General features: G+C 47.4%; 10 protein-coding genes across 10 annotated transcripts; 5 read left to right on the forward strand and 5 right to left on the reverse strand.

Moving 5' to 3' along the window:
• Positions 1-17: 17 nt before the first annotated feature.
• Positions 18-1,408, reverse strand: F5147DRAFT_670401 (uncharacterized protein). Its single transcript, XM_041435528.1, has 3 exons — positions 987-1,408; positions 811-935; positions 18-468 (listed from the first exon to the last, which is right to left on the reverse strand). Exons 1-3 carry the CDS (start codon positions 1,233-1,235, stop codon positions 180-182), a joined length of 663 nt encoding a protein of 220 aa, XP_041298712.1. The 5' UTR covers positions 1,236-1,408; the 3' UTR covers positions 18-179.
• Positions 1,409-3,403: 1,995 nt separating this feature from the next.
• On the reverse strand, positions 3,404-4,079 carry F5147DRAFT_670407 (galactose-binding domain-like protein). The gene is made up of 3 exons (XM_041435529.1): positions 3,965-4,079; positions 3,829-3,910; positions 3,404-3,776 (listed from the first exon to the last, which is right to left on the reverse strand). The coding sequence occupies exons 1-3, from the start codon at positions 4,012-4,014 to the stop codon at positions 3,459-3,461; spliced, it is 450 nt and encodes a 149-aa protein (XP_041298713.1). The 5' UTR covers positions 4,015-4,079; the 3' UTR covers positions 3,404-3,458.
• Positions 4,080-5,588, forward strand: F5147DRAFT_670408 (protein-tyrosine phosphatase-like protein). Its single transcript, XM_041435530.1, has one exon. The coding sequence runs from the start codon at positions 4,148-4,150 to the stop codon at positions 5,384-5,386; it is 1,239 nt and encodes a 412-aa protein (XP_041298714.1). The 5' UTR covers positions 4,080-4,147; the 3' UTR covers positions 5,387-5,588.
• On the forward strand, positions 5,589-7,189 carry F5147DRAFT_670411 (uncharacterized protein). The gene is made up of 6 exons (XM_041435531.1): positions 5,589-5,841; positions 5,903-5,943; positions 5,998-6,145; positions 6,195-6,589; positions 6,644-6,772; positions 6,826-7,189. Exons 1-6 carry the CDS (start codon positions 5,725-5,727, stop codon positions 7,019-7,021), a joined length of 1,026 nt encoding a protein of 341 aa, XP_041298715.1. The 5' UTR covers positions 5,589-5,724; the 3' UTR covers positions 7,022-7,189.
• Positions 7,190-8,136: 947 nt separating this feature from the next.
• On the forward strand, positions 8,137-9,483 carry F5147DRAFT_757801 (uncharacterized protein). The gene is made up of 2 exons (XM_041440385.1): positions 8,137-8,237; positions 8,306-9,483. Exons 1-2 carry the CDS (start codon positions 8,169-8,171, stop codon positions 9,263-9,265), a joined length of 1,029 nt encoding a protein of 342 aa, XP_041298716.1. The 5' UTR covers positions 8,137-8,168; the 3' UTR covers positions 9,266-9,483.
• A 65-nt stretch (positions 9,484-9,548) lies between these two features.
• Positions 9,549-11,397, reverse strand: F5147DRAFT_604303 (phosphoglycerate mutase-like protein). Its single transcript, XM_041432297.1, has 9 exons — positions 11,083-11,397; positions 10,774-11,035; positions 10,670-10,725; positions 10,487-10,615; positions 10,431-10,436; positions 10,236-10,383; positions 10,023-10,187; positions 9,806-9,969; positions 9,549-9,750 (listed from the first exon to the last, which is right to left on the reverse strand). The coding sequence occupies exons 1-9, from the start codon at positions 11,212-11,214 to the stop codon at positions 9,628-9,630; spliced, it is 1,185 nt and encodes a 394-aa protein (XP_041298717.1). The 5' UTR covers positions 11,215-11,397; the 3' UTR covers positions 9,549-9,627.
• Positions 11,398-12,261: 864 nt separating this feature from the next.
• On the reverse strand, positions 12,262-14,186 carry F5147DRAFT_260296 (WD40-repeat-containing domain protein). The gene is made up of 7 exons (XM_041428900.1): positions 13,306-14,186; positions 13,211-13,252; positions 12,979-13,158; positions 12,875-12,925; positions 12,690-12,827; positions 12,445-12,634; positions 12,262-12,370 (listed from the first exon to the last, which is right to left on the reverse strand). The coding sequence occupies exons 1-6, from the start codon at positions 14,179-14,181 to the stop codon at positions 12,488-12,490; spliced, it is 1,434 nt and encodes a 477-aa protein (XP_041298718.1). The 5' UTR covers positions 14,182-14,186; the 3' UTR covers positions 12,262-12,370; positions 12,445-12,487.
• A 5,244-nt stretch (positions 14,187-19,430) lies between these two features.
• On the forward strand, positions 19,431-21,057 carry F5147DRAFT_768334 (uncharacterized protein; the record flags this gene model as incomplete). The annotated part of the gene is made up of 9 exons (XM_041440952.1): positions 19,431-19,657; positions 19,714-19,837; positions 19,891-19,899; positions 19,943-20,112; positions 20,162-20,306; positions 20,362-20,401; positions 20,470-20,495; positions 20,567-20,712; positions 20,769-21,057. 9 exons carry the CDS (start codon positions 19,431-19,433, stop codon positions 21,055-21,057), a joined length of 1,176 nt encoding a protein of 391 aa, XP_041298719.1.
• Positions 21,058-23,371: 2,314 nt separating this feature from the next.
• F5147DRAFT_670435 (uncharacterized protein) lies at positions 23,372-23,819 on the reverse strand. The gene is made up of 2 exons (XM_041435532.1): positions 23,589-23,819; positions 23,372-23,533 (listed from the first exon to the last, which is right to left on the reverse strand). The coding sequence occupies exons 1-2, from the start codon at positions 23,737-23,739 to the stop codon at positions 23,460-23,462; spliced, it is 225 nt and encodes a 74-aa protein (XP_041298720.1). The 5' UTR covers positions 23,740-23,819; the 3' UTR covers positions 23,372-23,459.
• A 78-nt stretch (positions 23,820-23,897) lies between these two features.
• F5147DRAFT_670445 (uncharacterized protein) lies at positions 23,898-25,209 on the forward strand. The gene is made up of 2 exons (XM_041435533.1): positions 23,898-25,076; positions 25,133-25,209. Exon 1 carries the CDS (start codon positions 24,019-24,021, stop codon positions 24,739-24,741), a length of 723 nt encoding a protein of 240 aa, XP_041298721.1. The 5' UTR covers positions 23,898-24,018; the 3' UTR covers positions 24,742-25,076; positions 25,133-25,209.
• Positions 25,210-25,279: the final 70 nt, after the last annotated feature.

Here is a 25,279-nt window from a genome sequence, read left to right on the forward strand (position 1 = left end):
TGGAGTATGAAAAGAACGTGTGGTGCTATACGTCAATAGGCGACAGCGAGGGAAATATAGAAAGGATAGTGTGTAGTTGGTAAAGAAATGAACGTGGTAGCGGGCTATGCCATACAGTAGGAAAAGAGTGTGTGGTGCTATACGTGAATTACAAAGTCGTCTATCTCATTAATGAGGCGTCAAATATCCGGGTCTTCGGCGGCGTCTGCGAGCGTGGCCTCTGGCAGGCGAGAGGACGGAGGCTCAGCGATGGGAGGGAGGGGATCCACGAGGCCCTCCGTGTCATTAATCCACCTCCAAAAGGGAATGCATCCGCGGACCTCTGCGAGTGTAATCTCTCGTACTTCAGATGGGGGAAGCACGGGTGTCACCAAAGGAGGTTCTTGCATCGCATCAGCCGCCAAAGTATCGTGGACCTCTGCGAGTGCAATGTCCTGCCCTTCGGATGGGGGAAGTACAGATGCCACCAAAGGAGGGTCCTGTATATCACTAGCTGCCCAGGAATAAGGGTTTGTGGCGTCCGTCGGGATGATCTCGGGTGGTGAGCTATGGGACGTTGTCGTGGCGGTCGCGGGTAGACGGGGCATGAACGAAGCAGTAGCTAAAGCAGAATTCGAATCCGCGAAAGCTTGGCAAGCGGCTGCGTAGGATAGCCGATCATTAGTTGCTAGCTTTCCACACCTGTCGTCCCAATGCTTCTTGCAGACATCACGTCTGGTATAACTAGTCACAACAATATCAATGATGAGACGCGCTTATTTGAGAGTAGGGGATACGTACGTTTCCAGACATGCAGGGCATGTGAATTCCGGTTTGTAACCAAGATGTTTTTCTGTCTTGATATGGCGTTTATAACTGCTAGGACGGACGAGCTTGCCATCTTTAGAACACACATATCTCCCATCGTGTCGACCATGTTGATCTAACATGGGTTCCTGTTCCAAGAGTTAAAAATGCGACCTCACAAAATTGAAAAGAAAACTTACAAAGAGCGGGTCCTCCTCTATCCTGCCGGAGCGCTTTTTAATTCGCCTGACGTTACGGTTTCGGAGGTCTTCTGCGACGCGCTTGTCACCGACCGACAAACTTGGTGCTTGAGGAAGAATTGGAGAAGCAGAGCTCGTTACTAGCCCGGCCCCGTGTTGCTGATGGAGGTATGGTTGGTACGATGTGTAAGTAACATTGGAGGTCATGACTCCTGGAAAATGCCCCGACAGGAAGGATTGATGGTGCATGGGGGGCGCGGATGGGTGTTGTGGAGGAAAAGCGACAGCAGTTAGCGGTGGGTATGGGCCAACATGAGTGGCATGCGAAATGTGGGCCACCGCAGGAGGGAAATGATCATGTTGTCCCACTTGGGGCGCGTGATGCACAACTCCAGCACCCACACCAGACGAAGGTGCGATGGGGGCGTATGGGGGAGGGACGCCGTACGGGAAGCAGGGGGGTGCGGGGGGTGCAGGGGCATAGCCTGGATGATGCATGTGTGCGGGATGGGGCCAGGGAAATTGACCCATATGCATGTCAGTGTTTGGGGTGTCCTGGTTTGCAGTGGAAGAGTCGGAACCGTGCGATGAGGGATGTGAGGGAGATTGAGTCATCTAAAGGTAAGAAGTAGATATAGTTAGAAAATGTAGGCATCGAAGCTGGGAATACATGTACCTGAGCCAGCAGATACTTGATCAAGATGTTATGAGAATGCGTATGCGTTCGCAGTGGCAGTAGGTGTAGCGTGTAATGGATGAAGGATGAAGTTCACCAAAGCGATGTTTATATGGTCTTCGCGCGCCACTTTGAAAGTGGGTTTCCACTATGAGGACCTCGCTTTCGGTAAACATTTACTGTGGACGCATTATGTGGAACAGTGGCCATTTTTCTCGATGCATCTACGCTTGAGTCATCCACTCTTGTTGCAAATCCGCGATGCAAGGACGAGAAGTACGATGTGGTGCGCTGTGAATGTTTGTGCCTTCCTGGAGGGAACAATCCGATCGGAGAACCGCAACTTATGTTTCTGGCTCCACGAACAGTTGAATAATCGTAGATCCAAGGCCAAATTACATGAGCGATAAGATCCATCAGATCTCCGTAAGTTATGTCGGTGCTTGGGAGAAATGGCATACTCAATGAACGGGCCAACAACAGTGACAAAGAACAAACCTATGCGAAGCGCAATGGACAATGCAAAACTTGATCTGCACCTTTCGTATCACCTTGTTAACGCATGATTATTGAGACGGCTCACCAACATCCGATTCGAGAAGACCCAAACGCCAAACGGCATGGATATGAATATTCTTATCAAACTTTCTTGTGAGTACTCACACTTACATTTTGTTTCTTGGTTCATACATCGCAATATGCTGTCAGATTCCGGCGGAACTTGACTCGTCTAATGAAGACACAGAACCGACCGTAATTTTGCTTCCATTTTCAAAACCACACAAGTTGGAGGAAATCGCCGTCTTGCAACATTGGTTGATTGATCCAAACGTGTCTTTGCCACTCTACTAAGAGCCTACAACCAATCGCTTTTAGTGCCTGTCTATGTGGTCATCAAGATTAACAAGGCAATGCTAAATGCAAGAAAACCCTGTCTGGCCTGGAAGGACGATTGGTACGGTGAAGGATAGGCGAGCGAAAAAAAATCCTTATCGATGGCATCGACTTCAGGGAACATCGAAGAACTTCTTATCGTTCGACAGTCGGCTCAGGCATTAATTTCACCACTACGGCTCCTGAAACACAGCACAGAAGCGCCATATATCCAGGCGCGTGAAGTCTGGATGAGATGAGGCGACAGCCTACGTAGGAAATAGCTTGTCACAAAACTGCGTTATTGGTGGGCAAAAAGTGATATTTGAGGACATGTAATCGTTGGTAGTATGCGAATTAATGTTCTGTAACGAAACATCAACCAGGTAATATTTTTGCTCGTGGTCATTCGCTGTTCACTGTAGAAGTTGAATAAGGGAGCGGACAAGAAAGGATAAGAGAGGAACACCACCATGTCAGAGCAGAAGATACAGGCCAAACGGAAGATACAGAATGTGTGCGGTTCGAATGCTTGTGTTGATGTTCCTACCAAGGCTTGCGGTGTGTATCGAAAATCACGAGAGTTTTTGGGAGACATCGGGCCAGAGGCTTAGACTCGTATGCGTGAACTTGCACGGTTTCGGGTATCATGACAGCAGTCTAAACATACTGTGAATGAATATTAAACGGTCCTCATCGTTCAAGTTGGATGGTGCAAAGTTCAAACGGTGCGTGTGTACAAGAAAAATAAATTTGACTTTGTTCCGTTATGTACGTAATATATCTGATGAGGCTCTTGTTCCGAGTTCACCTTAAACATTTTTACTGGGATGCTTTCAAGTTGAGTGCAAACATGTCACAGACCCACGGCAGGCTTGGCTCTAGTGAGCTCTTGAATATGATCGAGCCAGCTCCTCGTCATTTCAAAGCAGGAGACCTTCAATCTTCAACTCATAGATTGTGATTCTACCGTAAAAATCAGAACTCTCCTCGAAAACGAGTTTCATGCTCTGAATTCCCTCCCTTGGCAATCCGTCACTGTTGGTTATCAAGTCGAAAATTTGACGCCGGTTCGCATCCTCAGGGTGGATATATGTCCACGTCTGCCATTCGGGCCTATCTGATGACTCCGAGACCTCGACTCTACATCTGGTTCCGACAAATCCGCCCTGGAAAATGATGGTGATGTGCTTGGGTATTGCTGGCTTTTCGAACGTTAGATGGATATACTGCCCAGGACCCTACTCATCTCCGAGGTCAATGATGTCTCCAACCAAGGGAACATTGTTGTACCTGTCGCGATGTCCAGCACGTTTCTGGGTTATTGTCCGTCAAGTGTTTCTTCCCCGTGGATTTTTCCAACGTGGAACTGACTCTGGTAGCCAAAACTGTGAGGACTGGGTTGTTGCTCTGCGAAATAATCACTGACTTGACATCCTGTGGATTAGTTGATATCAACGATACATAGCTGTTATCCATCGTTGCTCTTCATGAGCAAACTGCTATGTTGTGTAGACCGATCCCGACAGGAAAACAGAGTTGGCAGTTTATTCTCACGCACAGGACGATATCAAATCTCTCCAAACCTTCGCCTTAGCTTTCATCTTTCTCAATGACTGCAACATCAACACTGATACCTACTTGGCTTTCCAGAGCATTGGCAAACGATTCCCGCTTTATCTCCGAAACTGTTTGCATCACATTGTCTGAACGAGAATATGCTCGCGATCATTTACGGACCCAATCTCTCGTGGCAGAACCACATTCTACGTCGCTTCTTGCGCGTGGGCAGCAGGCATTGAATTCTGCACTGGGAAAGACCGATCCAGTCGCACACTACTCCATCATGACTGCCCATCATCCAGACAATGTAGTCGCTAATCGGTATTCCAATATTCAACCATATGATCGGACGCGGGTTGTTGTGGGCGATCTCAAGGGCAGTCGCTGCAGCGTCGGAGCCGAGGGTAGCAAGGGAAGATATTTTAATGCAAGCTGGGTGCGGGAGCTGTATGGCGGAAAGTTATGGATTGCTACCCAAGCACCCCTTCCGCGCACGGCACATGTGTTCCTCAGTGCCATCATGCAACCAATTTCTACACCTCCAGCATCTCTCAATTCTCCTCATGTGCACTCTCCTAGTCGTATTCGTACCATCGTTCAGCTCACACAAAATACGGAGAGAGGACGACAGAAAGCTCATATCTATTTCCCTTCCACCCCTGGACAATCAATGCTGTCGAACCCAGATCCAACAAGCGATGCACCTGTACTGAAGGTGACGCTACTAGAGAGAAAGCGAATAAACGAAGCCTGCTGCGTGTACAGCAAAGTCTCCATCATTCCAGTCACCTCGACAAATCCGCAAGATGCTGTGGTATTCACCCATATGCTGTATGCTGCATGGCCGGACCATGGAGTTCCTGAGGATGAAGACCGAGCTAGCCTTCTCGCCTTTGTTCGTCTGGTGGATTGCGTTAACACGGATACCTCTTCATTCCCATCATCTCCGGAACCAGACCCAGATCCTCCTATCATGGTCAACTGCTCCGCTGGCATAGGGCGAACCGGATCATTCATTGCGATGTCGTCACTATTACGCGCATACCACCTTTTGAGTGCTAGTAGCCCGCGCCCGAACACCTCGACACCTCCCCCACAGCCTCTGTGCTCTTTGCCTGTTCCTCCGCTGGGTATCCTACCAAAGGAGCTTCAGGAAGACCTGGTAGCACAGGAGATTGACAGTTTACGAGAGCAAAGACCTGGGATGGTCCAGAGGGATGAACAAATTCATCTCATATATGACATCTTGAACCAGGCTTTTGAAGGGAGTCTAAGAGTTACTGTTTGATCATCCATTCATTCAGTATAACCTTCGATCGATCGTTTACTCGATGGCACCAGTGATATCGGTTACGCTTATTAGTCTACTGCAAACCCGTAAATGTATTTGCCGCCGGATGTCGAATCCAGCCTCAAATCTATACCCACGGAGTCAATAGTTTATATGTTTTCTCTTGTAACAACGTTATTCGAACTTTCATTCGGTTTGTGGGGCACCCACGGTGTCCATGTATGACCAGGATGTCGCAATTGCAAGACGCCACTACGCTGACTAACTTGAGCTAGATAAGTTTAACTCGCCGATTTCCCACTCTTGCTCGCCAGTTCTCCACTGCAACTCCCAGAATGTCTTATCCGTCAACGATTCAAGCCATCACGATTTCAAAGACAGGGGGTCCTGAGGTCATTGAGAAACGAGAGATCCCTTTCCCAAAAGTAGCCCCGGATCATCTGGTTGTAAAGGTAAAATCATTATCAAGTTCCTATGCGAGTGTTAACACTTCATCTGCGCTGCGCTGAGTAGGTTCAATATCTCGGTATCAACTTCATCGATACATACTACAGGCAAGTGTCCAAATGCCCCAAGCATCCCGAAGAGCATCGTTAAGTGTGCAACAGAGAAGGGATATACCCAGCACCTGGATTCCCCTTCGTGATCGGGAAGGAAGCCAGCGGTGTAGTCGTCGCGCTTCCTACAGATGAGTCCGTTTTGAACGACCCGGATTACAAGAAGTGTGGGTACAAACAAGGCTCCCGCGTCGCACTCGTACGGTATGCTGTCTATACACTTCTTGCAATAACTCACGAGCCTACAGGATTATATGGGTTCGCATGCGGAATACGTTTCTGCACCTTGGAAAACTGTATACGTGATTCCTGAATCGGTGTCGACATTGACGGCTGTCTCGGCTCTCGTGCAAGGGTTGACGGCTATTTCCTTCATGGAAGAAGCATACAACGTGCAAAAGGGCGATATCATCCTCATACACACTGTGGCAGGTGGTCTTGGACTGCTCATGACCCAGCTGGCTAAGTCGCGAGGAGCGATTGTGATAGGGACGACCTCGACCCCAGAGAAGGCCGCCCTTGCGAAAGCTAACGGGGCTGACCATGTGATATTGTATAAGAACGAAGACACAGTTGCACGTGTCCTGGAGCTTACAAATGGAGAGGGTGTCCATGCAATCTTTGATGGTGTGGGTAAAGACACGTAAGATTCGAACCTGTGGCTTCTCTTACTTGAGTTGAGTTGACTTTGGTGCAGGTTCGAGTCCGACCTTATAATGATCAAGCGGAAGGGCACCATCGTCTCAGTGGGTAATGCTTCGGGGCCCGTTCCACCATTCCCTCCTATCAGGCTCCAGAAAAAGAATGTGAAGCTTCTTCGGCCTACGTGCGTTCAATCACCGCATCATTCAATTTTATGCTAACGATTAGGTATTATAGCATGAACAACTACACATACACCCCAGCAGAAGTGCTCTACTACGGAAATGCCCTATTCTCCCTTCTCGCCGACGGCACCTTAAAGACGCGGATCTTCAAGGAGTATCCGTTCACTACGGAGGGAGTAAGACAGGCGCAAGTTGACCTGACAAGTGGCAAAACTACAGGAAAACTTGTAGTCAAAGTCAGTGATTAATGGGACGTTGTACGATGTTTCAGTCAAGAACGAAGTTATTCATAACAGTGTAATGATACTAAGTTATGTATTGAAGGAGCAGATTTTGTAAATATTGTCCTTGTACAAAGACCCGGTGATTTCACCTGAACCGAAATCGAAAGTTCCGCCGGCCATAGTATTCCCAACAGATTTAGCAGTCAGATTACTCAGAGGCCAACGCATCATTAAGTTCGAGGAGTCGGAAGTAAACGTGACCCTTGACCTTGGATGCAATTCTAGCTAATCGAGTGATCGGGGATCTGCGTTAAAGGCAAAAACACTGCAAAACAAGCACTACAAATATACAAAAATTAAAGCTTGAAGCTCGCCTGTGATCAAACTACGCATCCCATTGAATATTGAGGTTCCCAGGAGTCGAGGGTGGCCGGTCGTATCCACCAGTCGCAAACATGGTTGTGTCTGGTGGTAGACGACTGTCTTTGCCTGTGTTGAGCCTGATGTCCCACAGCTACTTCCCCATCCAATAATCTACGTAACACTGTCAAAGCTAGCCCCCGCTGCTATAAACTTCCTGATACCCATCGAGTCACCTTATTTGTCAATGTTCAGTTTGTGATCTTACTGTTGGCACGAGCTCTTACCGTCGAGCAGAAAACTGAGGATAACGTCTTGAAAAAGAGTATGATTGTGTTGAAGTTCAGGTGCGTCAGTAGTAAGAATGTAGCTGAGAATGAATGGTTAACAAAAAGGGAACCAGCCCTTCAGTAGGCAGTACGCACGGTATTACTATGACAGGGACTCCTGTGAGGAGGTGCCACGGAGATTCGAAACCTGACTTCTCAAGTACCTTCACGTTCAGTCAAATATAAAACCAACAATACAAGACCAATATAGGGAAAATAAGGGTCACAGCTCGATCGACAAGTCTGTTCTGCGACCTTAGTGGTCGTGGAAATAAGAAGACATACAATGCAAGGTCTCTAGTTGTGGACGGCAGTTGTTTTATCTAAGGCTATTTGGGACGACAATAGAAAGGCGTGTTGGTTGTGGACTTGTGGTTTTCCAGGTGTCAGATTTAAATAGGGACGCGACTGTTGGCGGAACGGTCGAATTATTTCCTCCTTCAAACCTCCATTTCTAACATCTCAACCTCCTTCGCATTAACATGCAGACATCTAACTCAAACGTCGATTCACCACCGATCTCAGCTAGCATTGGGGAGCTGCAGCAACCTGTAAGTGCTTGGTCCTGGAGGTATGTGCATCTGGATGTACTAATAAAATATACTTCGATATCATCCAGTCCAACACTTCGTCCGGGGGATCTTCATCGCGTATCCCGCGCCTGCCAACAGAAATTCTCTCGGAAATTTTCCTCCACAGTCTGTCCGATGACTTGCCCTTTTTTCCCACACAAAGGCTAGCTCCCCTGATATTCACAAGAATATGTCGACAATGGAGGGAGGTTGCTCTTGGCTTGCCATGGTTATGGACCCAGCCTCGGTTGATCGTGGATGATGGCTTTCGGAAGAGAGCTTCTGCCTACGACCTCTGGCTCAAGCGATCGAGAGGATGTCCTCTCTCGTTGAAACTCGAATGTTACACTGACTTGAGCGAGGCGCGAAGCCTACTCCAGCCATACATCCAGCAAATCTCGTCTCTGGAGCTTAATTTTTGGATCTGCAGAGGCCCATTCATGATGGAAGACTTCCACGGACTCGAGGAGCTCATCATACGCAAGTATGGTTACGATTCAAAGCGAGCCATCGAGCGCTCTATCTCGAAATTGCCGGTCAACCTTCGCAAGATGGATATATCGGATCTGTGGGTCAGCTGCAAGCAATTAGACCTCGTCGCTGATTCCGGGTGGGCCCATCTCACGCATCTCGAGGTCAGAGTGGACGGACTAGATACATTCCCCCGCATACTCCGCCTGTGTCCCAACCTCTCTTCCCTGGCGATCCTCGGCATATTTCACCCGATCAGGAATCAAGAACCAGTCACGCACACCAACCTCCAGTGCTTATACATATGTGGGAACTTGTATCCGAACTCGGGCAGGGAACTTCGTCTATTCAAGGTTCTTACACTTCCGAACCTTCGTGTGCTCCAAGCCGCCCGGATGGGAAATTGGCCGCAGAAGGAGTTTCAAGCGTTTTTGACGAGGTCGAAATGTTCCCTGGAGGACCTTGTTTTATGCGGAGTGTCCTTGACAGATCAGCAGCGAGAGGAATATGCTGCTCTTGTTCTTGCTTTGAAATAATAGAAGTTTAGAGGCTACGTTGCTACTTGGACAGATATTCGTTGGCTACCTATTTTACGAAGTGATGACATTGGTTTATACTTACTTATACCCTTACGAGCGATAGACACTATGTAGATACAAAGAGGACTTTCGACCTTATCTTCAATCGAGAGTTATTCGTCGCCGCAAGGATGGCCCAGGTGAAGGGCGAGAGAAATTCCAGTGCTTTCCAATCGACGTCATTGCTCGACGTACATCGCTGCTTGAAGTTTAAACGCCCTCGCTCATTGAAGTCAAGTTCCGGAGAACGATTGATTATTCGAAAGAATTAAGTAGATAATATTACATTACAGAACTTATATGTATCACTTTGTCTAGCTCTAATAACCAGTACCAACACCATTCAAGAAGATATCGCTACTGTAGTTGAAGACAGAACATCCACGCAGGATAGTCTGATTGCAGGAGAAGCACCAGTTGTTAGTGGAGTTGATCGTGGTGTCCTAGATGAATGAATCTATGAGCAAGAAATCATACGTGCTGTAAAGAACAGCTCACAAAAAGTTCTTGAACAAATTTGTCAAACGTGATGCTCGTGTTGCCGAACATCTCAAGTTGGCGGAATTGGCTGTCCTCCGTACCATTCTTGAACTTCATGCTGACCTCGTACTGTCCCTGCGAGTCCTGCGACAACTCGAGGGCAACAACAGAAGCATAGTTGGCTGTGGATTGGTATCAGTCTGCAGTACTGAGCTCATACACTGTTGATACTGACCGATACCGCTGATATCAGGGTCAGTTAGAGTAGCGTTGGTGACGTTAAATAGACTGATGAATGGTTTGTAATCGACTTCCTGAATATTCATCTTGACTTTGTTGGAAGTCTTTGTCATGTTACCCAATGCCCAAAAGATCTCCGGGAGGAGTGTGCGAATGGCAACTGCAGCAAGGTTAGTGTAATGCATTTTTGTAATCGATCCAAACTTACCTTGTCCAATGCTAGCTGAAGTAGAATCAGTGAAGACATTGGTTTGGGCCCAATTGGCATAATAGCGAGCTTGCTCGAGGAAGGTGGGAGGTAGGGTCTCGTAATAGGTCTGATTATAGGTGTATTGAACATTGACATGGTCGTATATCTGCGAGACAATGAGCTCAGTCCGAAAAAATTCAAACAAACCCTTACATTCCACTACACAATTCTGTCAGAAAAGCTTTCACAGATGCGATGAAGTGACATACCATGTTCGTGAAGTTGTTACTGATGCCCCCCAAGTAAGGTTTTAATGCAGTCAGGAATGGCGCAGCAGTGGCAGACATGTTTAACCATGCAGACGAAGCGTAAGTTCGGTTTAGATGAGATTGGAAATACTAGGTTCTTGGGCGTTACGAAGTGACCTCCCGAAGATAAGATGGATTTCATACCTCGCAATCCATCCAGCTCGTGAGAGACGGACTCTGCCAATCCTCCAAAGATTGCACTGCAGACCATTAGTTAAAGGACCAGCGAGTAGTTGTGCCTAACTTGCCTGGAATATATTGGTATCCCCCAAGAGGAGAGAGGACCGTTGTACCATTCGCTAAAGTTATCTCTGACTGTTGCGTGGATGGGTAAAGACCCTGAAGCAGAGCATATGCGGAGTTCAGGATAACATTTCCTCCACCAGCGTCTGCGCGGACTGCCAACTGATTGATGTCTGCGACGTCAGTGCTGATATTCTGGATGAAAGATGGTGAATCGGGATTGAGATATATATTACGAAGGAAGCTCCCGAGTTCGAATTCTTGTTGCTAAACATTCGTGAGCAAGATCCAGTATTATAGCACAGAGCTCTCACCTCTCCAAGAGGAGTGATGTATGCTTGGGTGGAGTTGTATGTAGCTGGGTCCTGATAGTATGCCGTCCTGTCGCCGTGGCGGGCCAAAAGAACTACACCGATGAGTCCCGCTGCGGTAGTAGTGTTGACCATGGCTGAAATTGTTGGAATTGTAGCGACCAGGACTTCAGCTTCACCCGGTGTCCACTGGCACTTTATAGCACATTAACGTGCATAGCAGTTTAGCCCATCTTCAGACTAGCGTTATTTGAGCTGAGTGCCGTAGACAAGATGAATACCGCCATGCTTAGTACAATTTTATTAGCTGGCTTTGATGAAGCTAACAGTCGGAGGAATAAGTGCTTCAAGCGCTAAAAATATATGGTTACCCGTACTAGGACCGCCACTAGTGTGTAGTAGTCACGTTATGTCGCACAACGATCAAGTTCAAGCATCGCAAACTCAAGAACACCGCCCGGCTGCGGCATACGGCAACAACACAGTACGACGAATAAACGCCAATGCTATTCAGGTTGCCACCGAGCCTCCGGTTTCAACAACTTCTGTACAAAGACAGACCGGCAGGGGGCGAAGTACAGGAAGTAATTTTTACATTAAGATTTTCCGTGGTGTTGATGCAGGGATAATTGGAGCAGGAGATTGGTCTTTTAGATGCTGCAACCATGATACGTATGGGCCGAGGACGACTTGATGAAGGAGTTGGAGTTGAAGAAGGTCCTAACGCAATGTCTTGTCAGTAACTGCAGAATCGATAATGGCGCGGATATGCCTGAGATAAATGCTGTTCGACGGAAGCTACGTAGCCTACGTTGCCATGCAATATAGCCACGTATTTTGCTACACAGGTAGTAGGTACTCAGGCCGGATGTATTTCGCATACCGACTAATCCATATATAAAAATCACATGTATGTAGTTAGTATGAATCGATGAAGGTGAAATGTAAGAACAATTTGGTTGAAAGCTTGATGACGGTGGCACCGAGCCGCCGGAAATACTTGGTTACATATCGCACTAGCTCGAGCTAAGGGCGGTGAAATTGAGATACCCCGGGGACAGGTTTGGAGTTAGTCTACAAGCAGAAACACAACCAAACGCCCTTCTAATTGCAACTGGATACATCGACATGACAGTATGTCTGAGGTCCTCGCACTGTTGCTTGCTGTAAAAATAGTGACCACCGTGACACTGACGGGAGAACAACGCATGCGACGAGCAACAATTACAGCAACGAGGTACCAGGGAACAAGTTCGAATCAGTTAAAAGCAGAAACAAAAACCGATAGCTTCTGTAGAGGAAGGAGAAGGAGAAACACATTCCTCGCGTAAGAATTCAGCATAAGTGAGGGAGGACAACGCATACTATGAGTAATGATTACAGTAACAAGATATCCGATCGAATTCAGCTATAAGCAGAAACAGAACCGGCTTCTTCCATGCTGTCCGGAGTTGACAGTCCCTTGGCGTGAGCCGGCATTAGGAGAAGGAGGAACATAGTCTTCATCACGTATAAGGTCATCTTCAGGGCCGCGAGCACCCGCTGCAGCGTACCGCTATACATGAATGCATGAGATTTTGAATACGACGAGAAAAATGAGATGCGCGTACGAGTCTACCAGGCGCGAGAGGAACATCGACGATAGCGGGTGATGCATGAGTTGATAGTCGATGTAGGCGGGATTTGAGATTTGAGGAAGTATTGATGGCAGAGGATTGGGTGGTGCGTGGTACTGGTGCGTGTCGAGCCTTGAAGAATCTAAGTTTGATATGTAATTATGGCGGTCCGCACTCACATCATCGCCATGTTTTGAAAGTGCACGAGGTAGGGGCAATGTAGCAGAGAACTGTAAGGGACTTGTCAATTCAACTAGAAAACAGAAAGCTACAAGAAACACACATCCAGGGGATCGCGAGGCTCATCGGTGTGAACCGCGCCTGTACGAAAAGAGGGTGAAAAGAGTTTGCGTAGAAAGCGAAGGCGAGTGTCTGGATCCCTCGCAGGCAAAGGTCGAGGGATGGGAGACACAGCAGGTATTACCACCAGTTTACGACGCGCGGGACGAGGTGTTGCATTGGACTGTAATGAACAACGGTGTGGTGTAGATGAAGGAAAGGGCAGGACCACATACGTTGAGTAGACCAGCATGGCGCGAACGTTCAGATTTACTGTTCTGTACTAAGAACATTAGCATATAAATGATAGATGTATGGGGGGAATACATACACTAGACTGCAGTTCTTGAAGCCCAATGCTAGCAAGGATATTTGCTGGAATGTTACATACGTAAATTTTGGAGTCATCGAAGGTCGTGTGAGCTAGTTGGCGTGAATCAGGCGAGAGGACGACGGTCATGGGAGATCCCGAAACGTCGAATGAAGCAAGGAGTTGGCGGGACTCGAAGGCCCACAGCTTGATGGAGCGGTAGGAAGAGCTGGCGAGAAGAATACAATCAGATGAGAGTGCTAGACCATAGATGCCATCAGTGTGTTTGAAAGGAGCTCCAACAGTCTTGAGTGTCGATGCGTCCAACTCATAGATCGTCCGGATGAGGGCATCATCCGTGAAGCTGAATGCAGCTACAATGGATTTGTCTTTTGTTGTCCAGAAGACCGGTGAAACAAACCCAGAATGTTTGCTAGGACTAGACTTTTGTACAAGCAATTTCTGTGCCTCAACATCCCACACCTGAAGATGCCCCAAATTTAGAGACACCGCCATCTTCCGAGAGTCTTGCGAGAGTCGAAGTGCTATTGGGCTAGGATCACCCTTGTCAGTAAATTGGAATGGACCAACCACGAGTTCGCCTGTGTCCAAGCTCCATATCCGTGTCCCATCGTATGACCCACCCGCTACCAAGGTGCTGTCCGTTGAGATATCGAAGCAAGTGATCCACCCAATGTGAAATGTTCTCACGATCCCCGTCTCAACCTCACTGACTTTGAGTCCGAGGCTATAGCCAGCAGTGACAACCCATCGACCATCCCTTGATACCCTCACTCCATATATCCTATTTTTGTAAACCTCCCGAGCCTCTTCAATCTCCTTGCCCTCTCGCAAGTCCCATCGCCGAATCGTCTTATCGTCTGATCCGCTGATCATTTGCTTGCCGTCGGGAAAATAGTAAATGTACCATCACAAAAATTGCTCAACCGTGAGATTACCCGATATGGACGGTAGGGTGGCTGAACATATGACCAAACAAGTACGTGTGATGTCATCAACACCCCGACGTGACATTTGAATGAAGCAATTAACTCAGAATGAGACCTCCCACCTCGCGATACTATCATAACGACATTAAGTAGATGATTCTTGTATCTACATGATATATCCTAGACACTACAATACATACGTAATGTCGTATAGCTACTGTAATCAAAGTATTTGCGCAACAGAAAATGAAAATGCAAATTTGATGCACGCCGGGCATTCGATCGATTGAGAAGCATGCTAAATACATCAAAGCGCGCCATATCCTTCCTCTGCAAGCACGTCATCATCGAGCTCCTCTCCTTCGTCAGCCATGACTCTACCCTCGTCATCGCCTTCTTCATCACTCTCGCTGTCAGCATTGTCATCCCTGATATCCTGCCACTCCTCCTCTGTATCTGCGTCTGATACGTCAGCAATGATTTCTTCAAGCTGATCACCCTCTTCCGGTTCTTCGGCTCCATGGTTCTCGTGCTGGAGAATATCGTCCCAGTGTCTGGTAGCTTTATGGCCGATTCCGCCACCGCGAAACCTCATGAACATGTCTCGATCAACAAATCTATATATATGATGTAAATATATCAGCCTTAGTTGCAAGAATAAATAAAAACAAATGCGCACATGTTCACATATTGAAAACGGCAGTCAGACTCAGGATCTTGAGGATCTGACCGATGTTGAAAACTGGGAATCAGATGAACTCCATGAATGACAGAGTCTGGATCCAAAAATCCGTATGCGTCAGGACTGTCTTCATCGAAAAATTCAAGGCGCTGGAGTCGTTTGGCAGCCCAACCTGCAGGTGAACTATCTCGTCTGAACCATTGGACAAATAAGAAGTCCATCCGAGTTGGGTGTGAGTACATTTGAGTGTCGTCCTCGCGGTATTCAATATTGATATGATAGATCCCAATCACACGGGCATACCAGTATGGATGAATCTTCTCATCTTCGTGGGAGAGAACCATAATGTCGGCACGAGTGTGGGGATTGATGGTGTCCTGTTCACGTCATAGATCGTAGGTTGTATAGTTGATGCGCAAGATACTGTGGTGGTATATCTTGTTGTCTGTGAATAGAACCGAGGTGCGATCAGCATCGGAGAAGTCATGCTCATCTCCGTCATATGCAAGATTGCAAAGTCGAGCGAGGTAGATGGTCCTTGAGTCGTGGAATAAACTCCTAAGAAAATACAATGAAAATGTGAATATACATATACGAAAATAACTTGCCTCGATCGCAAGATCACACAAGTCTCCAATGTCTCTGCGCTTGATTAACCAAGAGGTGATGTCATCATTTGCACGAGCGTATGTTGCAATTGAATAATGATCCGAGGGAGACATTTGGGTGCGCCGTGGTCTCGGATTCCACTTTGCTGCAAGTGCAGCAATCACCTTCTCAATTAGGTGTTCCTGTGCTTCTTGAGAAGTCATGCTGGATAGGGTTTGATCCTTCTTCTTGGCCATGCGAGGGTATCGGCGCTTTGATCGACGGTGCTCGAGTTCTCCCTATATAACATTAGATATTGTATGAATAACATTATGAGGAGATCACTTACTGGTTGTGTTGAATAGCTGTCTGAAGTACCGACTCGCCGGATAGTATTTGGGTAATCAGCAAGTGCGTGATATTTGTAGGTGAAAAGATTTAAGGTTTTCACCTTCGGGTTAGACTTCTGCAATGTGTTTGCAGAACCCACTTGTTTTGATGCTAATGCAGCCTCACAGCGTCCACATGCAGCATACTCATTAGGAAGTTCAGTTGTGTGATAGTACGCACAAACAGTGCATTGAAATTTGCGAACCGATTGTCCAAGGATCACAGTGATGGAGTCGAAAAATGTGAGAGTGTCGTCCATATGTACACGAAGTTTTGCATAAGCGTGCCAGGTAGCAAGGTCGAAAAGGAGGTCAAGAACAACTGTATCATGTTCAGGAGGGAGTAGTCCTTCGAATACTGGAATAGCGCACTTGAAATGAAAAGCACATCAAGCACATCATCAAATTATGATCTGAACGTCTGATCAGATCGATCTTACCTGCAACATGTCTTCGAAATCACGGGCCGCCAGACATTTCATTGCAGATGCATTTTTATGGAAATGTCTGATCGTTCCCCTGCCAAATGTAGGAACTTGGCGGTACCTGTATATCTTATAAGTGTTGTGTTACTGTGGTGAAAAGCACTATGACGTACCTGAAATTGAGATCTTTGACTGCTGTACCACCCTGCAGCAAGAAGAATGCGCATCAGGTGTATGAAAATTGCTTTCCACACACCCAACTCGAACTCATGAAGCAAATCCACAACAAACATTGAAAAAAAATTGAATATATATTGGAGGAACCGTGTAGAGAATGTGTTCTAATATGAAGCAATAAGATATAAATATGAGATATGTGCATAGATTACTCACTCGAGTTGGAACCAGTGACTCGTCTTGTAAGATCCTCTTGATGCGTTGGCCATTGATGCCGACACCATGTTTAAAAATCAGCCTGCGGGCTTTTTCAACTTTGCGATGACGTCGTTCATCATCGACACGCTGGGTTGCTTGGCAGTTTCGCAAGATCAATCTTCGTTCCCATATTGGGGATGTCCTCTTTCTTGATCAGACAGCGGGGACAAGGGCATTCGCCAAGAAATTTGATACAAGCAAGTAGAATCCTGTAACAATAGATCTACGATGAGATATGAACATGGGATTTAATATCAAAATACGTACTTTTCAGGATAGTCTGCAGAGTAAGTAAAAAAGCGGGGGAAAACACGTCGAGTGACCCCATCACCGCATCGAATGACAATACCATTTTTATAGGCGTCCATGAACTTCTCATCCAGTAGAAGCGCCCATATGGCTTGCATGAGTTCACGTTTGCAGTGAGTATAGACATCACTGGATGATGCCTCGCCGAAGAGACGGCCATAACGGTCTTGGAAGTCGTCAGGAAGCTTAATACATCAGAATGAGTATAATCAAATTAATAGATCACAGACTGGAACTTACATTAGGAATATATGCAACATGATGACAGGCAGATGCTGTCGGCTTGCCTTGTGTGTACTTGGATTGATTTCCAAAACAGAGATAGAAGGGCCAGAGAGACGCATCTCCGAAGCTGGCAAGATGAGTGCTGTCGGACCACATCATCAGTGAGGCTACAACTCGCTCAAGATTATCGCCTGGATCTCGGGGAAGTGCGTTAATCTCCTCGTAGGCTTCCAGAAAAGAAGGCGAGGAATACGCCTCGCTATAGACATTTATAATGCGACCTTCGGAGATCTCCCATTGCTGATGGAAAGGTGTTAAATGAAACGTCGATATGATATTGTCCTCAAAGACAGATCTAATGATGTCAGTGAGGGAGCGGTGATGAACACCCGGGATCTCCAATTCTGGGGCATCTTCTTCAGATGCGAACTTGACCTTTTCTTTGGGCAGGCGTATTTTTACTGAGGAGCAGCGCCAGCCGTTTTCCACACTGAAATGGATTAGATCTGTCTCGAAGATACTCCTTTATAAGCCTCTTCTCGCGCACATCATCAAATATGCGCATGTCTTCTCTATCATATTCATCGTTATCAAGAAACGACCTTGTGAGGCGTTTCATTTCAGCACTCGATTTGGAGTTTGCGCCGGAATACTGCCAGCACATGAGAAGACCTGCGGTCGGGCTGCTAAAGGGGGAGAATATATCTTCAGGCCGGATGTCTTGGGACGGGAGTCCAGGAATGATCCGAGATCTTTCCAGATGAAGGTTGCCCCCTGTGTCGAAGGTTGGGGCATCAGCGATCGCATCAAGGCCCTCATTTCCGATGGGCGTGAGAGTTGGTTGTTGCGCATAGATGCGGAACAGACCCAGTGCATCTGGTGCAGTCTGATAGGGAACAAGGATGGGCTGGTCGTTGGGGAGATCATCGATGACTCGATTGGGAGGGCTGTCTGGTGGAGGAGGTATATGTGGGAGATTGGTAGGTCCAGCTGGGAGATAGTCCGCATAACGAGCGGGCATGCGGATTCGTCGGCCAGAACGGGCAGAGGTTATGGTAGGCGCATCAGGGATTGGTGGGATTGGTGCGCCGACGTCAGCAGAAGCTCCAGCAGTATTTTCATCCTATTAGTTGTAAAATTAGACAAACCGATCATTCAATATAAAATGACTTACCTCGTGCATATGATCATGATCGAGCCATTGATCATTGTCGACATCCATCCGGTCTTCAGGACTTAGTCGACGAGCATTGCGGCTCGTATCTCTGCCTTCTGGTGAGGAAGATGTGTCAGGAGCCGTGACACGTTGCCTTTTTTTCTTCCGGCGCATTTGCTTCTCCAGACGGCGCTGCTGTTTATAGACGTCAGCATCCAGGCTCTTACTGGCATCACACCGAGCCTCATGATTACTGAGGCTTTTCTGAGTCGTGAAAACCTTTGCACACCCGAGGCAGGTGAGGCCGTCCATGGGATGCACACTCAGCCCAACATGAACACAAACTTTAGATTTTATATTGCATCATAGATAGAATAACAAATTCATAAGACTTAGCGGGAATATGTATTAGATCTAGATGATCCTGCTTCCTGCAACTCTTTTCCAAATGAGTCTACTAACTCCCAGTCTAAGTCCTTGAAGTTGCCTGCGCCATTTCGCCGCATGGCTCAGCTATCACCACCTGCATGGTATGTGAGCATCCTTAAGGTATGACAGACGCACCTATTCCGGTCTGTGGATGAAGCAATCGATGCTTCTGATCAAGCAATCGGTTCATGATTATGATCGTCGACTCGGATATGACGAAGAGATATGTTTGACTTAGAGAATTGAGCGGATACAAGGTGGGTCATGTGATTTCGGAGATTGAAATTTGCCTTTGTTGATCAGATTCTGATCACACGACTTCTTCTACTGATATCATTGCATCACATCTTAAGCATGCCGCACAAACGTCGTTCCAGATCCCCCTCAGCTTCAGAGAGCGACACCAGCAGTGACTCTTCTATTTCCTCAATGGAACGCTTGCAACCTCGCCCTAAGAAGTCGTCTAAAAAATGCGGGCTGCAAATCTGATAAAGGTGATCGAGAAGTCAAGTAAGTTTTCTATTCAAATTCCTTGCGCCGAGATCACTAATATAATCTATGATCAGGAAAACTAAGATCTCGAAAGAGAACAACTCCGAACTCGAAGTTCAAGAGGAGTATCTTGCGGCAGCACGTGCTATGGCACGTTGCATCGATCTATTTTGCAACGTGGAGAAACTCCTAAGGGTAGGTCTACTCCTACAGCAAGAGCAGGCCGCGGAGAATGGAGAATTGGAAGAGTCGGAGGCTGAGCGCGAATCCTGTCAGAAAAGGCTTGCAAGTCTGTAAGTCCGAATTTTCATTTTGCAAAGTCTACACTAAGATGTCCGTTTTTTTATAGTTCAACCAATACCCTCGATCGGTACAAGCGCAACTATCAGCAGTTGCTTCAACTGGCTCCGGGACTCCAATCACTTATTACTGATCGCACGAAGTCCAAGGAACTCACTCAGATCGCACGAAAGGTGAGTATATGCTGCTTATATGCGCATATACTGTGTACTGATATACTATTTAGATGACTGCTGTTATTAGTGGAACACGTTCGGACTGATGCAACTCGCTTGAAGGTCCAAATCGGCCACTATGCGGCGCCTGAACCATTAAAAGAAGGTTTGAAGCCTACAATTTATAATGGTGGCTCACTGTCCAGGGCGCATATGGGCATCAATCACCCTGTGCTTGCTTCTTTTCTTTGTCCGATATCAGCACTCGCTGATTTCAACCGAGATCCCGCATTGTAAGTACTCGATTTATGACATCCGATCATCTGATGTTCTTTGACTTAGGGCCCGAAAATGGATGGAGATCGGACATATTCGTATGACCTCAATCGACTTTCCGGTGTTTCTGTGGGCCGGAAATCCTCCTGGCAGCAGGTACGACGAGGATGCCATGCACGAGGGCCTGTTCCAGGGCTATCTCATCGAGCGTGTAAGTCTTTCAGTTGATTATATGCGTGTATCTTACTAATATTTTGTATTACTAGATAATGCGTCATATTTTTACAGGTCCGTCCACTGCATTAGGTGACGACTCGCGCGCTACGCTGTTCGTGCAACTGCGTCCCTGCATGATATGACTACTGTCGAGGCAGAGCATATAGCATATGCTTGCGTTCAGGTGAGTTTTATTTTAATTGACGTACTTAACACAACTGACTTATTGTTTTCATATACTACTACTACTGCCAGGCACGCTTCGCCATCAGCAACAAGAACAAATGGTCCGAAGCGGACGGCGAATTCAACAACCGAGCCTTTTACTACAACATCATCGACTTCATTCGTGAGTGCGAGGACAGAGATTGGGCAGAGGGACTTCTCAAATGGTGGAACAGGTATGTTTTTATCTTCTCTCACATTTTACCTAACTAATCATTACTTTTGCCTTAAGGGCATTGTTTAAGAATGAAAATGGGCGCGAAGGTGGAACGACTATAACTGACGACAACGGACCAGGCAACGCGGCTGGCTCTTCCTCGGCTCCAATCAATGGCCTAGCCAAGATGCGAGCGCAGATGGCCGCTCGTGCCAGCACTGCCAAACAACCTGCAGCACCTGAACTCACTCCGACTATCCCAACGCCACCTCAAAGCTCTGTCACCCCGGAACCGGAACTCCCCCCACTGCCAATTGCTTCTGTCACCCCGGAACCGGAACTCCCCCCACCGCCAATCGTTTGATCTCCGAGGCTCGTGCAGACGGCCCCCATCCCACCAAAATCACCTGCACCGAGTGAACTCATGCCAGATGACATTCCATCTGACAACAATGAGGACCTGGAAGACGTCAGCACCAACAAAAAGAGGAAAAAGAAGGCACCGAAAAACCAGCCGGGGTAAGACCAAGCACCGTGTGATAGAGGAATCCGACGATGAGGACCAGGAACTGGCCAAGCCAACCAAAGGTCGCACCAAACGCGCAGCACGCAGGAAATAGATGGTATCGGTATGTTCATTTTGCCTTATACTTACTATGTCGTCACTCGGTTTTCCTTGATCGGTTTTAGATTTTTCACTTCATCGCTCGTTCGGACTCGGCAGCCGCTTCTCGAATCACCGCATTTTCACACTGGACTTTGCCTCGTTGCACTCATATTCTCACGCTGGGACTTTCGGCGTTGTGCTCTTGTTACCTCCGACATTGCTTTCTATGTTATCTCTGGGTTCTCTCATTCAGTGATATCCTGCTAGTGCAGTAGGTTCCTTACATTGTAGCGCCTTACAATACATTGTACTCTCATGATGATAATGAATATCTGACTTTAACTGAATATCTCTGTGTGATTTACAATGTCTGAATAATCTAATTGAGATAATAATATATTTGCCTGGAACACGTCGTACACGCTCAGTCCATTGGACATATCAGGTTCCAAGTCTGCTCAGACATACTAAACCCTAACCCTGATATTATTGACAGTATTGATACCGTATATATATCTATGTATTGTTAGGTCTAGTATGAGCAATTTTTGTGATGGTACAGTTCCCTTCACGCACTATCACAAGCCACTGATCGTTATGTAACTACGATACTCTTTGCACGCACTTCCCTCAAGATACTGTCTTAGTCTGAGGCTATTATCATCTGGATGTCCGTGTGTGTGCCACTGTCTCTAAAAAGCTTCATCAGTAGACTCGTAGTTGCAGGGCTCAACAGTTTACTGATTGCACTTCCACAAGGGAGGTACAGAAGAAAATGAAATACTAGGCGCCTTCGTTGGAGGTCTTGCAGTCGACGCGGCAGATGCAAACCTTGACCCAAAACGTATAGAAGGTATCCCGCTGGTAGCAATCGACCTATTTGCTTTAGCCTGAAGTCCTTGTCCACATTGCAAGACAAGACATCGCATAGTATATGGAGTGATCGTGCAGTTACTCTGAATTGGGAGGGACACAAATGCATCATCTTTCATAGGTACGGTGGCTAAATACGCACGGGACGGGTCACCTTCGTGGATGGGTTTTATCCTTGAAGGTAATTTCCTTGATGAAGCAGACAAAGGCGCAGATGATAGCATGCTTGAGAACGGAGACGCCGTATAACCCGTGAGTAGTTAAGTCGTGAGAGACGTGTGTGTGCTCGATGCCATGCGGACTTGGGTTTGTATTGGCTGCAAGCAGAAGTCAAAAACACCCCGAGTGCTTCATGTGAGAGAGCACGCACAACTCTGTTCTATCTTTTTCAATCTCCTATGAATATCGAGAGCATGATTAACGAATTGAGACTCATCCACCGAACAGAATATATGTCCATGTAGGTTCTCATACTGCGGCAGAAGCAGACCGAGTACTGGCGTGCGTCCACTGTAAATGTTGGAATTTGAAAGAGGAGAATAAATGGGAAGGGGATGGTACGTCCTAGTCCAATATAATTCGCAGAGTGTTATTTAAAATTGGTAAATACAAACGTCGTGCGAGAAAGCTTCAGAAAGTCTGAGGGTCGTGGAGTCCGGGAAGTCGAGTTCGTCGGATAGTTCGGGGATCACGCGTGCCCTGGTTGACCATGTGAAGGGGTAAAGAAAAGGCGTGGTTGGTTGCTGCAAGCATGTTGGATGAGTGCTTGAAGTGGCGTACTTGGTGCTAGAGTGCGGCTGCAGCTAGCTGTACCGTAGCGCTGCTGCCAGGTGCTGACAATAGTGAACAGTCGTAGTAACCCGTGACGACTCAGACGGGTGCACGTGATCCCCTATCCCTTTCATCACTTCGTTGTTTCACGCTATTTGTACCTCGGAGTCAGTGGTTCTCTTCACGACGCCGAGGCTTGTTTTTTTAGTTCTTGTTCCAATGCCTCGACACCAGCCCCTTCATCTTCAATGTCACGTACTCCTACTTCAATGTCGGCTGAAGACACCAATTTTCTTCTACTTTTACTGATGTAAAACGTACACAAGTTGAATGACATGAGGCCTGAGCGCGAGGTCTTCTATCAACGCTACAGTAATTTGGTCGGGAGTCTGGTTGAGGTGTCAGGAAAATTTGTATAAAAGTGAGCACATCCATCCACTCCGTGACGAACTGTATATCGTGCGATCAAGCACTGTGCCAACGCGAAAGAGATAAGACTCACTATTGTGACATGCTCAGTTTGCCAAGCTCATCCGGACTTTCTCTCGCAGTACACGAGGGTACTTCCGGACTGGTACAAGGCGCAAAGGTGAGTCGTGGGGTTGAATTTCGGATGCAAAGCGAACGACTCATACTCACAGCAGGCGGACAGACATAGTCACCGCAGCATCCGAAGCCTTCCGGGCTGGTCGGGCCACAAGCCACGCCTAAGAGCGCACATTGCTGTGCGGTGACGGACATAGATCTTGTCAAAGCTGCAACGACTGCGACGACTCGGAGGAATGAGAAATGCATGGCTCGTGCTAGGTTATATGGGATGTGTCAAGAAAAACAATGGCTCTGATTCTGCTAGTGGTGGCCTTGCTCTTATATCCTATCGGAAAAAAACAGTAAGCTTGGCACTTGTATCAGAATGGGTGCACTTTCCAGCGGACTTCAGGGTGAGAGTATAGGCAGAACCGAAGGTTGGCGGATAAACAATCCAGAGCATGCGGACCGTAGACCAATGCATACATCAGTGGACGTGATGGAGGTAGGACTGCCGAAGAAAAACATGGAGTATTGAATGTCAAGATGTCCGAATTTCCATTATGCCCCCAGCCTTCGAGATCTGAGCCTTCCCAACTGTCTACGTTCAGACCCACTCGTGATCTTAATGTTTACGAGCTCTCTGCCGGCGAAGCCAACGTTGCCACGGGCTTGCAAAACGAGACTTCGGTACTTTCCATCCACCAAGAGGAGACACTCGCACATCCAGGGACATCCGATCCTACTGTTTTGAAGTGGTCTGCATCCATACTTAGTGTAACGTTGTCTGCCTCGAAAGTAGCTCACCATGTGTTCGACCTTCGTTCTGCTCCGATTCCCATCCTACGATGCGCCTCGTCGGACGTACATGCCGATTCGAACATATCTTCCCTTCCTCCTCGCGTCACAAACAAACACGACGGAGCTATAGTAGCGATTCAGTCGCTCGATACAGGCGTGGAAGGTCTCGGGCGTGTATATCGCATCTTTGATGGAGTTTTTGAACCTTCGCGTTGGCAGCGGAGCTCGACAGATGTTATACGGCCTGGCGTGAGCTTGGTGACGCACAGCACCAGGGACGTGCTGCCGTTCGTACTGCCAGAATCATGGAGTATTGCCCTGAGCGCTGCAGAGATGCCACCATCTTCAGCAGATCCAATACCTCTCTTGGTGTATGTTGTCAAGGGTCCGAAAAAGTCCGGAAAGAGCATTTGCTCGGATGCTCTTGAACAGGCTTCTGGCGAGATTTCAGGGCGTTGCATATCTTGAATGCGACGCGAGGCAATCCGAATTTACACCTGGGGGGTCGGTCGCCCTAAACATCATCGAAAACCTGGTATTTGGTCCGCCGTCTACACACCCTAGTCTTCCATACCGAGTACACTACGTTGGAGCAACTTCACCACGGTGCAGTCCGGCACACTATCCTGCGGTCCAGCCTCGTAGCTATGTCCATAACTCACAGCTCCCAGAACAAGACCAGAAAGTGGAACACCGCCGACCATTATGGTTGATAGGATTTGCCATCTTTTTGATATCTAATGTATTTGGATCTTTCGTGCAAATAGCCTCCCCGAGTCCTGTAGTCATATTGGCACCCCTGGGTACTGTTTCTCTCCTTTGGAATGCCTTCTTCGCTCACGATTACTCCCGGGAACAGCTCTCGTGGTTTCGGCACTTCGAGCACAATATCAAGTTCTGCTTTCATTTCGGCACTTCTCCGATATTCTACCATCGCACACACTGAGGCCAATGCAGCATGCGAGGCCTTCCGGGCTGGTCGGGCCACAAGCACGGCCTAAGGGCG

The sequence above is a fragment of the Suillus discolor genome, assembly GCF_016758755.1.
Source record: "Suillus discolor strain FC423 chromosome Unknown F5147scaffold_4, whole genome shotgun sequence".
NCBI classification, from domain to species: Eukaryota; Fungi; Basidiomycota; class Agaricomycetes; order Boletales; family Suillaceae; genus Suillus; species Suillus discolor.